This window comes from Ceratotherium simum, chromosome X, assembly GCF_057802395.1.
Source record: "Ceratotherium simum simum isolate JZ-2026a chromosome X, ASM5780239v1, whole genome shotgun sequence".
Lineage (NCBI taxonomy): Eukaryota > Metazoa > Chordata > Mammalia > Perissodactyla > Rhinocerotidae > Ceratotherium > Ceratotherium simum.
In genome coordinates, this window is record NC_141940.1 from 8,780,797 (window position 1) to 8,793,388 (window position 12,592).

The 12,592-nt window shown below is 46.1% G+C and overlaps 1 protein-coding gene across 3 annotated transcripts; it reads right to left on the minus strand.

Moving 5' to 3' along the window:
• Positions 1–274: 274 nt before the first annotated feature.
• Positions 275–12,078, minus strand: SLITRK2 (SLIT and NTRK like family member 2). 3 transcript variants are annotated; one of them, XM_087427416.1, is made up of 3 exons: positions 11,901–12,078; positions 8,115–8,168; positions 275–7,634 (listed from the first exon to the last, which is right to left on the minus strand). In XM_087427416.1, the coding sequence occupies exon 3, from the start codon at positions 7,589–7,591 to the stop codon at positions 5,054–5,056; it is 2,538 nt and encodes an 845-aa protein (XP_087283542.1). In that variant the 5' UTR covers positions 7,592–7,634; positions 8,115–8,168; positions 11,901–12,078; the 3' UTR covers positions 275–5,053. The 3 variants fall into 3 exon arrangements, with proteins under 3 accessions (XP_087283542.1, XP_087283544.1, XP_004442286.1); XM_087427418.1 differs by lacking the exon at positions 11,901–12,078 and adding an exon at positions 7,860–8,020 and having other exon boundaries at positions 8,115–8,411; XM_004442229.3 differs by lacking the exon at positions 11,901–12,078 and having other exon boundaries at positions 8,115–8,411.
• Positions 12,079–12,592: the final 514 nt, after the last annotated feature.

A 12,592-nucleotide genomic window follows, 5' to 3' on the forward strand; every position in this document is an offset into this window, starting at 1 on the left:
AGAGGATGGTTCCAGTGATACTTTGTCATTAATTCCTCTTAAGATTTTAAAGAATTTTTCTACCTAATTCAGATGTTCATTTTTGTGAATAATTATTTATTAACTAAAAGCTAACTACAGCATAAAATAACTGTGTAAACAGTTTATCAAATAAAACACAATATCATTTGATCAATTTGCAGTATTTCATTTTGCCTATTAATAGCCCAAAATATGACATTCATTTTTTGAAACAATGTCACTATTTGGCACAGAAGTCTATTTACACGAGAGCTTGTTTAATTTGCCATTTATTCCAATAACTTGAGAACAGTTATTTGCGACTAAATCTAACAGTATTGGTACAAGTATTTTCAAGCTAAAATACTGCTAAAAAATTCCAACACACATGCAATTCAATATGTTTACATAATAACATATTTATTATAAAACCTGTGACTCTAAGCACTTTATTGGATGTGAATACAGGAGTCACTCTACCCTCTAATGAAACATGGCCACATCTGAGCGAGGAGACGCTGCTGAGCAGAAGAGTCCTGTGTTCAATTGAGTTGAAATGGGTTACCTACTCAGACTGTTCAGGAATGCTGCTGCGCCGTCATAGAATTGCTTGGTAGCTCAATTCGCACAAAACTGCAGCAGATTTTCAAGTATAAGCCCTTAGCAACCAAGATACTGGTAGCACAAGCGGCATTGGCAAAACACACTCATTATGCAGGTGGGCTCTGTTTTAAGCGAAGTCGGTATTGAAAATCCAAACATACAAAACAGAGAAGTTAGAGAGTGATTACTTGTATTATAAAATGGTTTTCTGCTTTATAAAAGGATTCACAAGTTTCCTCTAAATGGCAGCTCCCCTAATGCATTTAAAATACAACTTGATTTACAAAACTTCAATTTACACGTGACTTTTTGCACAACCATTGGGAGAAGCAAAGTACACCTATATACAATACTTAATTTTCTCTCTCAGGATTTAGGTTAATGTCTTATTGTATCGGTAAAAGACACTTAAGCCAGAATGTTATCTTTTAAACCACTGAAATATAAAGTAAATATTGCCTCTAAAATATGGATATTCCAGAAAGTTGAAGTACATTTGTGATTTTGTATTTACAATTTTGGGACTCATCTTTACAATGTAGATCTTTAGATAGCACAAGTATATAGCTATCTTCAGGCCATAATATTGGGCCCTATTCTGCAGAAATTTGTTTTATTTTACTTTATTTTATGTTTGTGGGTTTTTTTCCTTTTTAGCTGTGTAACTCTAAAGAGATGTTAATGGTGGTTACATTGTAGCTAGTCTATTGATGATATACCAGTTTTATACTTCATTGCACAGAATCACCTTTAAAAACCCAACTTCCTGTACTTCATTACTGTTCCCACCTTTTACTCTGGGTGATTGTCATTCAGATAAGGTTCTCCTTTATTAGCACTATGCTCACTGCGGAGGGTCTGAGGGGAGGAGTGGGGCAGAGATCCTGTCTACTGTATCTCTGTGCCCCCTCAGCACACAGTATAGAGCCTGGCACCTAGGAAGTAAGAACTCAATAAATATTTATTTAATGAATTAATGAATGAAATGATTGGATTGGGAGAATTGTCTGGAAGGCTTTCTTCACTCTAGCATCCAATCCAGTATATTTCTGGAAGGTGTACAATTAAAATGAATTTCCAGAGTCTGAAAAATCACAGAACCTCGCTATCGTTCCTTATACACTTTTTGTAAAATCCATAAAATATTGAGCCCTTGATGACATGGAAATATTTAGAAAAATTAAATCACCTTAGAGGTCAGAGGACAAAGCAGAGGATATTGAAGGGTCATTTCCTTACTCACCAACTGCTGGAGGAAACTAACAAGGCACACAGGTTGAACAAAGTCCAGAACCAAATTAGACTCTTGGCATTTGTGTCCAGACTGAGAAGTGGTGCTTTTGAGTGTTTCAATACAAACTTAGCCACAGGTATATTCAGAAACAGTGAAAGAAACTAATTAAGAACTAGAATCAAAGGGAATTACCATTTGTCATTTGTAGGGCCAGACATATAGATCTGTTCCAGGCAGGGCCAGGGGAGATCGCATTCTGTTGGCTGGAACCATTTCGCTGTGCTGATGCTCATACCATTTACAAGCTGCATGTGAAATAAAAGTGAAATAGCAAAATCCAGCTGTAGGAGATAAAAATAAAAATCCTAAAATAAAATATGTTTGAAAGCACTTGAGTGGATAAAACAAAACAATATAGTCAGTGGGTATGCTAATAAGTTAGTAAACTCAGTGTTTGTGATTGCATTAGAAAATAAAGCTTCAAAGTATATGGTGTATTATGCCTTTAGATGAAATAGTCTGGACCACATTCAAACAATGTCACCTTAAAATCTAATACTAATAAAGTACAAATCTAAGAAGCATGAGAATCTAGAATTAAACCATAATTATGAAGCGAAAGAGTTTATGAATTGTTCTTCCAGGAGGCCTCTTTAAAATCATGTAACTAAATGAATATTAAGCTATCTCTATTTAAGATTAATGAATTAGTTTTTCTATGGATAATGGTATTTTACAGGAATGACTTTACTTTCTGGAGAATAAGAACAAACACTGAAGTGGAATCACTACGTCAATAGTTCTAGTCACATAGTTTAAACCTAAAAACTATCTTTAATAGAATATATATACTAAATTTGCCTTCATAATCACTTCCCAAAATACCTACCTCTGTATTCTGTATTTATCATTGCACCAAATGAGAGCAGCCACAAGAGGGTTTTTGAAACTCTTTTATACATATAATATATATAAGTACTTCACTCAAAGAGGAGAGAGAAAATGGTTTCCAGGAGCTATCTCCAAGTTCAACTAGCGTAATACTCTTGCTCCTCTTCTATGAAATGTAAAATCTCTGTACATGAACTATCTTGTAGATCATTTCAGCCCACCATTTTCATCTTTGATCTAATAGATTTAAGAGGAATTATGATCTCTAATCAAAGAATGAACACGTTAGCTTGTCACTGTATATATTCAGAGATTTTAGCTTGTTAGAGGCATTTTTTCCTGAATGCCCTTTACATTTATATATACACAATTACCTTCTATTGTTAAAAAAAATAACTATTTTGTACCAGTAGTTATTAATCCAAATAATTTGGATTTAAGTAATTTCTAATTGAAAGCCTATCACATGAATTGTTTATAGTGACAGACAACATACTATTGGTCATTTTAAAGCTTTAAAAGTAAGATATCAGGATCCACTTCAATCTCCACATGATAATAAAGGATTATTATGTGCAGTAACCTATTTATGAAAAGGAAACAGTGTGCTTCTTTCAGACGCCATCAATTGCTTTAATAAGGATTTGAAAAGCTGGACTACTTTATATGCAGATCACCATCCCAGTTGCATAAGGATTTACAATAGACAAAACAAAACTATTTTTTGTTGTAAAGAAGGGCTGTTTGTTTAAATCACACAATAATGTTTGCATCTGAAAATTATTTACAGGCTAATAAGGCTTCAGAAATGTTATATAGACTAGGTTAGTTAAAATCATTTTAATGCTAAGACCAAAAAGAAAGGCTTGCTCAAGCTGACAAGGAAAAATTCAAGTAACACATGCCTCAAGAAGGCAGAAGAAGCAAGATGCGTGCTGTCTTGGGGTTAGGGACTTACTAATCGATTCGGAAATGCAAATAGCACATGATGTGATAGCACCCCATTAACGCTTCAATAAACTGAAGAGGAAAACGCTGCTTTGTCTGAAAATGTGAAAATTGAGAAGGATTCTGACCCTAACCTTTAATCCTAAAAGAAATAGAAAGTAATGTATACATTTGTCTCTGCTGCCTTGAATTTGCAGAGAACTTACTTGGGAAGTTTGACTCTCACCTTTGAAGTCTTCCTTCAAGGTATTTAATGGCTCCTATGTCTTTATTAAATGAGGTGTGTGGCGGCCTCTACTGGTGTATGTTTATAGAAAATATTTCAATAGGCAGAAAAAATATTAATTTCAATTAAAAAGTTAGAAATACAGACTCTTTCATTTAAATATATAAAAATATCTAATTTAATGCAGAAAAAATATATTACAAGTTGTGTAATGTACTCTTAATTAGGAAAATAATCTAAAACACTGACCATGTTAGTGTAAAATAATGATTTACGGAAGGGCATTAATTGTTCAATTCACTCTGATATTGGGTTAAATATATTTTATTAATGAATTACTAATCCCAACTGAGGTGGTTTATTACCTCTAGTCCACTGTTAGATTCCCTTAGTTGACTTAAATAAAATTACTTAGAACAAACCCAGAGGAAAGGAGATATTTTACAGTTAAATCTATAAAGTCCTAGAACTAGAATCATTTGATGACAGGCTGGTTTCTATAACTCAAGCAAACTGTACGTTGACTTAATATAGCTGACATTTCGATCTATTTTACAGTGTTTTTAATTTCAAAAATACAACACATTAAAATATGTTCAATTTATCAAAGCTAAAAGCAACATTTAAGTAATGTACTTAAAGTGCAAAGGCACTTTAACACAAAGAAGTGATGCCTAGTGGCTATACTTGGTAACTGAAGACGGAAATACCATATATCATTATTTACAAAAGAATTTATAGTCTCAAAAGATCTTTGGAGATCTTCTACAAAATATCCATCTTCATCTGAAAAGTTTGCTTACTCTTTCTTCATTCACTATAATCTCTTCTTCCCATTCCCACACTGGAAAAATAAAAGAAGAAAAAAGAAACAAAATATATGAAAAATGCATTGTAGAAACATTCATGTTCAATGAGGATTCCTAAGGAGAGGAGGGAAAAAAAGGTGGGAGGGGAGAGCAGGAGAGAAATAATTTAAAGGAAAACTTGAAAAAGCAGTATCATTGCTTCACCCCATCCCCCAAACATTTGCAAAGTCCCCCAGTGATGCTGGGAAAGGGCGAACACAAGCAGACATGAAAGCAAATGCAGTGCTTCCAACAGTTTGGAGCAGCATCCTTTGATGCCATAGGGTTGTAAATGATTTCCCTTCACAGCTGACTGATTGCAGTTTGTTTTTCCAGAACTTCGAGGTAGTCTGGTTCTGATTGCGGCTTAGCTTGCAGTAAAGGGTGGTCGGGTTTTGACTGCCCCACAAAGCATTTCCTGGGAGTTCCGTATAAAACGGTTTTATTGATTCTGTCTTGGTTTTGGCGTCGAGATTCATATGAGGGGGCGAACTGCCTTTTAGGTAAGGTACAAAAGTTATAGTGGACTAGTCCTGCACTGGGAAGTTCCTTGACTCGCTCAGCAATATTCTGATACAGCAGCTCGGGCTCTCTTGGTGTGGCCTGCTTCTCTAGCAATTCAGTGGCACTTATTGTGTAAGCAAGTGTGGCTGGTTCTTCTTTTTTCTCCTCCAGGTTGCTGTAGCTGAATTCTTGCAGGTTTCGGTAGTAGGCTACCGGGTCTCCTTCCTTCTGCATGTAGATGGGGTTTTGGCACATCTGACCCACTGGTGGGGGGATATAGTTATAGACGTGGCCGTCCGTTTTATCCTGAGTCTCGGTGTTGTAAGACCCATACTGTAACTGGAAGGAACTTACATCTAAGTTGTTGGCACTCCTGGGAACACTCGGCATCCCCTTTCGGCGTTTCAGGACAAAGACGAATAAACCGGCCCCAAAACAGACAGATAAGATAAAGACAACAAGCAATCCTAAAATTAAGACGGAAAGTGGAACTTCAGTGTGCAGTTCAGGATAGGAACTGGGAGACACACTAAGCGACCGAGGTGTGTCGGTGTTGTGATTCATGGACAAAATGGTTCCGTCTGACAAGTTTGGACTGTCTGGACAAATAGCCTCTCTCCCCAGAAACTTCAGTATCTCCCCTGCATGCTTAGCGGGAGATTCACAGGTCACCTCATTGATGATGACAGGAGAATTGGCATGTTCCGTCCAGTCCTTTAGCCCCATGATGTCACAGGTGCAGTCCCACGGGTTCTCTTGCAGATCTATCTGGATAAAAGCTGGAAGCTGATCGAGAACCCCTTTCACAGGCAGATGAGAAAAATGATTGTTTCTCAGATTCAGCCTGGTGAGGGCCGTGCCCCCAAATATATTATCAGGTAAGGACCGTAGCAGGTTGTTATTCAGAAACAGTAGCTGGAGGTTAATCAAAGCATCAAAGGTCAGTGGCTTAATTTCCTTAATTACATTATACTCTAAATAGAGATACTGCAAGCTCTGCAGTCCATCAAACATAGAAGGATACAGCACTTCAAGGTAATTGCCATTCAGATAAAGTCTGCGTAAACTGGTCAGGTTTGTGAAGGCACCTTCCTGAATGACTGCAATCCTGTTGTTTCCTAAATGCAACAAATCCAAAGAACTGTATTCTAGGAGGTCGTTCTTGTAGACAGTTTGAAGATAGTTCCCTGTTAGGTAGAGTTTCTTTGGACTGGTAGGTTTGGGCTGCAGGTCGGAGATATTAGTGAACTTCCTTTCTTGGCAGTTAACGTTTAGACCATTGTCTGAGCTCTGAGAGGTGCAGACACAGCTACTTGGGCAGGTGAGGGGCACAGGGGACTTGGTCTGGTACACCATGATAGGTCCAAAGCTCTGCCTGTCCTTCGACACAGTGACCCGAGGAGTTGGACGATTTCTCATTTTGGGTGGCCGGCTGGCTTTTGGAGCCCTGGTTGGGTTGAGAGCAGGATTCATTGTAGGTGACAGCCTTTGGACGTGTGTGTCAGCATGGCTGCCCCTTTGACTGGACTCACCCGTACTTTTTCTGGGACAGAGGTCTTGCCTGGTCAGTTGGGTCACATCTTTCCCATGCAATCTAAAGGGAGTTTCACAGACAATCTCCCCCACAAAAACAGTTATGGTGTCCAGCCAAGCCTTGAGAGGAAGTAAGTCACAAGTGCAGTTCCATGGGTTTTCCTCCAGCTGAATCTCCATAATCCCTCCGATATGTTCAAGGACACCAGCGAAAGGCATCACTTTCAGCCTATTCCCTCTCAGGTCTAAGTGGGTCAGCAGGACGAAGCGGAACACATTGCTGGGCAGCGAGAGCAGAAGGTTGTCATTCAGGATGAGCACTTTGAGCTTATTCAGTTTGCTGAATGCCCCTGCCTCGATAGCACTAATGTAATTGTAGTCAGCCTGGAGGTACTCGAGGCTCTCCAGGCCCAGGAAGGTGTCCTCTCTCAGCACCTCGAGCTTGTTGTTGTTAAGGTGCAGTCTCTTGAGGGTCTTCAGGCCGCTGAACGCCCCAGTTCGGATCTCCTGCAACCCGTTGTTACCTAGGTGGAGAGTTACCGCGTTGGAGTAATTGACGAACTCGTTCGGGTACAGTCTCGTCAGGAGGTTTCCATTGAGGAAAAGCTGATAGATTCGATACTGGGGGGGCTGGAGCAGGCTGACAGTTGTAAATCCTTTGTTTTCGCAGTTAATATTCAGTACGTTTTCCTTCTCTTCGCACAGGCAGCGGATCTTGCAAATGTCTTTGGCAGTTTTGCGACTCTCCGTCCGTAAGATCCCGGCCACGGTTAACACACTGAGGAACCAAACGCCGCTCAGCATCTTTAGGCACCGTCGGTGTCAGCTCAGGTACCTACAGGCAAACCTTGGTGGGGGGGAGGCGGGAGAGAGCAGGATGCGGGGGAGAAAGAAACAAGGAAGCCCGATTAAAATGGCAAAGCAAGGGGGCGGAGTGGGAGGGATGGAGAATGCGAGGAGTGGGCCACAAGGCAAAATGAAATCACTGCGTTTTTCAAAGCGGTTTCTTCTCTCCTCCCCTCCCCCGCCCCAGCCCACCCACACACACGTCCCCGAACACACATGCTTGCACCTGATTTCCCGGCGGGTCGCAGCCAGCCGCGGAGTCATTAGTAACAGAGTTGTCCTACTAAATCCAGCCCATCTCCTCCTCCCCTGGGGTATCTTGAAGAGATCTCGGGCGGCTCGCCCCTCTTGGGCTCGCAGCAGAAATTGCTTTACTTTTTTTTTTAACTGCGCAAAAAGGGGGTGGGAAAATCAGGGGACTGGCGGCGGGGGAGGGGGGAGAATGGAAGAGCAAAGATAGGGCGGTGTGGGGGTTACTCACACATCAGGAGAAGACGGGACCCCTCTCCTCTGCAGTCCGCCGGTAGTTTAGCATCTTCAGAAAGAGAAGGAAAGGTAAAAGGAGACGCCGCGTCCGGGGGGGATGCCCTGCTTTCCGTTGACTTAATTTGGCTGAGGGGTGCGCCGAAATTAGAAATCCGGCAGGCGGCAGGAGAGGAAGAGGAGGGTTGGAGCGGCGCGAAGCTGAGCCGACGGGAACCCGGGGTGCGACTGCGTAGGGAGGTGGGGGAGCCGGCCGGCCCGGTCGGCGGGCGGCGGCGACGGCCGAGCCTGGGCGCGCGCTTCCAATCCGGTGGCAGCGGCAGCAGTGCGCCTAGCAGTTTGAATTTGAGAGGCTTTGCAGGTTCCCCGGGACAGGGCTAGGGTGACGTCACAGGGGGAGGGGGCAGGCAGTGGATTGAGGGCGCGCTGTGGGGGAGGGAGGGGCAGATGCTTCCTTTCCCTGCGAGTGGCTTTGCAAAGCTCAAATCCGGGCTGCGTCAGTTGATTCTGAACTACTCCACCTCCAACCCAGCGGGTGGCGAGAGGCTGGCGAAGCTCCTGGAGAGGGGTTCTCCAGGAGGGGCCCCGCTAAAGGGCCGGCACCGCCTGGACTCCTCCAGCCCTTCTGAGTGGTTCTCCACCTGCCCCTCCCTCCTGGCCATTCCTGGGAGGTCTCATTACAGATTCCCAAGCAGGGGTCCAGATCTGCCCAGCAAGGGGTGTGTGTGTGTGTGTGTGTGTGTGTGTGTGTGTGTCTGTGTAGAGATGCCTCTTTGCTACAGAACTAGGGCCCGCCTGCCAGCCTCCTAGCTCAGATGCTCTTGGTGCGGAGAGTGGGGTGTGTGCGCGCACCAGTATGTCTGTGTAGGAGGGTGAGGAGTTCTCCTAGGGGATTTATGCTTTACATACAGAGCTTTGTTTCAGTGCTGAGAGAATTACTTTCTGGGTGGTGACTGGCCAAATAGATATTTGCCTGGATTCGGAAAGCCAGCTCAATGTTAGCTTATAGACTGAGATCAACAACAACAAAACCCTTCCCCCCCTGAGGTTTATACTTAGTCAGATAATGAGGTTTAAACGTGTGCTTTTTGCCTGAAGGAAGGAGAAGAGGAGTGGGTGTCAGAAAGGCACTACCAGGCTGAGCTTCAGCTGGGAGTGGGAGCCCACAGAAGGGTGCCTAAGCCCTCCAGGCTCCAGGGGCAGGGGAGCTAGGAGAACAGAAGGTGGCAATGCAGGAAGACTGGCTCCTGAGACAGAAAGGGGAGATGAAAGGAGTCCTGGCCTGAGACCCAATAGGCCTGGGTTCTGATCTAGCTCTGTTGCCAGGTATGTCACTTGTTTCTGGATCTTCCCGTCCTCATTGGCAAAAGAGGGTGGACTATACGGGCCCTCCCAGCTCTGAGATTCAATCGGATTCAGATAATCTTTCCATAGCATTATTAATGGCCAGGTGTTTCGTTTTTGCTTTCATTATCTCATTTTTTCTTAATTATCTTAAGGTCCCCTGGACCCAGGAGTCTCCCAGTGTGGAGTCCATTTGCTAGATGTGAATGTCCGCTGTTGCCGGGAAGGGTCAGGGGCTGCCTCTGGTGGGGATGGGGGAAATGAGGCAGGAAAAGGAGGGAATGCAAGAGAGTGGAAAAAGGAATTGACCAAGCCATGTGCCTGTCCTGTAAAACATTTCAGCTTGCTTTCCCCTCCTCTTCAGGCCCAGGCTGCTGCAGACAGAGTCAACACAGGGTCCCATTGCTAGACCAAATGCGGAATAGAGACAATCACATAGGCAAAATGAGCCGTCTGAGAACTGAAAGCCCCCTTGCTTCTCCCCTCCTCCTTCCCTGTTAAGCTCAAGTGCTAGGCTTGTTCAGCTTGCACAAGCTCTTTCCTCCCCAAGAAGGACTCGAGATAGTTTATAAACTTAGGCACTAAGGCAACCTGTGGCTCTGGTTGTCTCTTCTGGAATTTTTCTCGAGCTTTCTCCTTTCCCGCTCCTTCTCCTTCCAGAAAGAGCCTTGGACCAGACATCATGAGCCCCCTGCCCATCCTGTATTCTTGCTCCGTCTTGGGCAAGATCCTTCCTTTCTGGGGCCTCAAATTTTCCTTCTCTATGCCAAAGGGCAACATTGAGATGAGCTTCCCTCAGAGGGGGAGGGGGCAGCCCTGTGATAGCCTCCTACTGTCCATTGCAATTGCATCATTAAATGCAAGCAGAGTGATGCAGTGTGAGCACTATTAAGCTTCCTTTCATAGCAAAGGGGCATTTGTCTCTACATATCTCCAAATATTAAATATGCATAGTTCCTAGAGAGATATGGTTTATTCAGTCATTCATTTAACAACCATTTATTAATTAGGTTAATATTTCATTGAAGTAGAAGCCAACATGAGAGCTGGACAAGACCTTTGAAATCAGATTCATTTTATAGATGAGGACATTCCTCAACCAGGGAAAGTGCTGACTTGCTTAAGTTCAAGAATCTATAAAATTAGAAACAGAACCCAGGGATTCTGAGTCCCAGTCCAGCAGCTTTCCAAAAAGCTCACTGCTGCTTAATGTGAATTAGAGAAGAACTATCTACCCAAACTTAAATAGTGGTGGTGGTGGTTTACCGAAATGTGTCTTTTTTAGAAATTGTATTTGAAGGTGAAATATCGAATATTGGTTTTAGTTCTCAAATATAGTCATTTCCTTCAAGACATAGATGATGCTGTCAATACTCCTTGAGGATAGAGACTATTTTCTTAGGAATTTCAGATAGAGATTGGGGAGGAAGCTGGGGGCGCTTGAAATTCTTGACAGTTATAGAGTGAAGGAAATGCGGTGGTAAGCTAGCTGGCTGAGCTTCCACAGCCGCTTTTCCAAACATAGTTATTGGGAACGAATCAACCTCAACCCCGGCAAAGCACTTGAAGGAAGTTTCCTTTGGCCCGGCGTCTCGGGAGGAACCGCCGCAGCACGCCGCTAGGAGAGCGGGCTTATAAGGCGGTGGGAAGGTTCTTGGTGAACTGGGAGCCCAAGGGAGGCAGAGGCGGACGCTAAAATAAGGCACACGCTCCCTGTCCTCGCTGGGGCGAGGGAGGCATAAACGGGGACTTCGTCACCTCAGTCTCTCTGGCATCTAACCGAGTAGAGCCTGGCTCGGGTCGCCAGTGCTTCCACAGGGCGCGGTGAGTGCCGGCGGGCGGACAGCCCCCCTTCGACCCGGCCGCCCGCAGGCCACCAGGGGGATTACGGGAGTCCAGCCGGGCTGCGGTGGGGGGCGGGGGTCAACTTCCTGTCCACGGCCGCCTTCTCCCATTCCCGGGTGAATGCCATTCCTGAGGGACTCTTCTGGGCGACCAGGGAGCTCGGCGAGTACCCCGTCGCCGGGCACCGGGCACCGGCCGCTAGCGCAGCCCTATCTGCCCTCCCCCTCGCTGCTAGACGCCCGGCGCCCGGCGCGGGGGTCCGCAGCCCCGACGGCCACGCGCGCTGCCCTCGTCCCGGGCCTGGGCACCGCGGGCGGGCGGAGCCTTCTCTTCGGGAGCCGCAGCCACATCGGGCGCAGGGGCCGTCCTCCGCGGCGGTGGCCGCGGGGCTGCGCGACGCCCCGAGCCCGACCACGCCCGCGCGGACGGTCCCGGAGCGAGCAGCCCGGGAGGGGATGGGAGGCGAGGGCTGAGGGCGCCCAGTCTTCCCACGCCCATGCCCTCCGCGAGGGGAGGCGGCCCGGGAAGGCAGGGGCCGAGCGGAGCCAGCTCGCCGGCCGCGTCGTCACGGCGTTCCCGAGTGCTCAGAACTTACCCAGCGAGCGCGCCGCCCGGAGCTTCCCCCGGAGGCGCCCGCAGCATCCGCGACCCGAGGAGGCGCGGGAGCCGGCACAGCCTCGGACCGGCGCGGCCCAGGAGCGAGGGCACGGCGGCGAGCGCGGGCGGCGCCCCCAGGGCAGTCAGATCCCCACTGGAGCCGCTCGCCACCGGGCAGCGCTTCTGGCAGGAAGGAGGGAGGGCGCCTGGAGGGAGGAGGGCAGAAGAGCGGGAGAGAGGAGGAGGAGGAGGAGGAGAAGGAGGGAGGGACGGCGGTCCCTCTCCCGCACTTATCAATCACCCCGCAGATCAAATGTCCCCGCTGTTCACCCGGGAGGGGGATGTACCAGCCCACAAAGGAGCCGCTGCTCCATTTCTCTGACAAGCGACGCGGAGCGCTGCTCACTCCTCTTGGCCCCTCTCGCCTGGAACTCTGCCCAGCGCTTGCAGCTTCCACCGTGGGCTGCAGCTCTGACTCGGTCAAGTGAAATAAGGATGGCACTCGGTCGGTACTACATCCGAGGGGAGGCTAAGACCACTGGGTGGAAGTTAAGGACAAGCGAGAGAGCAGCCAGCCCTCTGAGCTGGACACCCTCGGGACGGCTGCCTCCCCTAACTAGTAAGCGCCCAATCATTGGAGTTCGCAGGCAGATATTTAAGGACCTCCTACGAGGGTGGTAAACAAGGAAT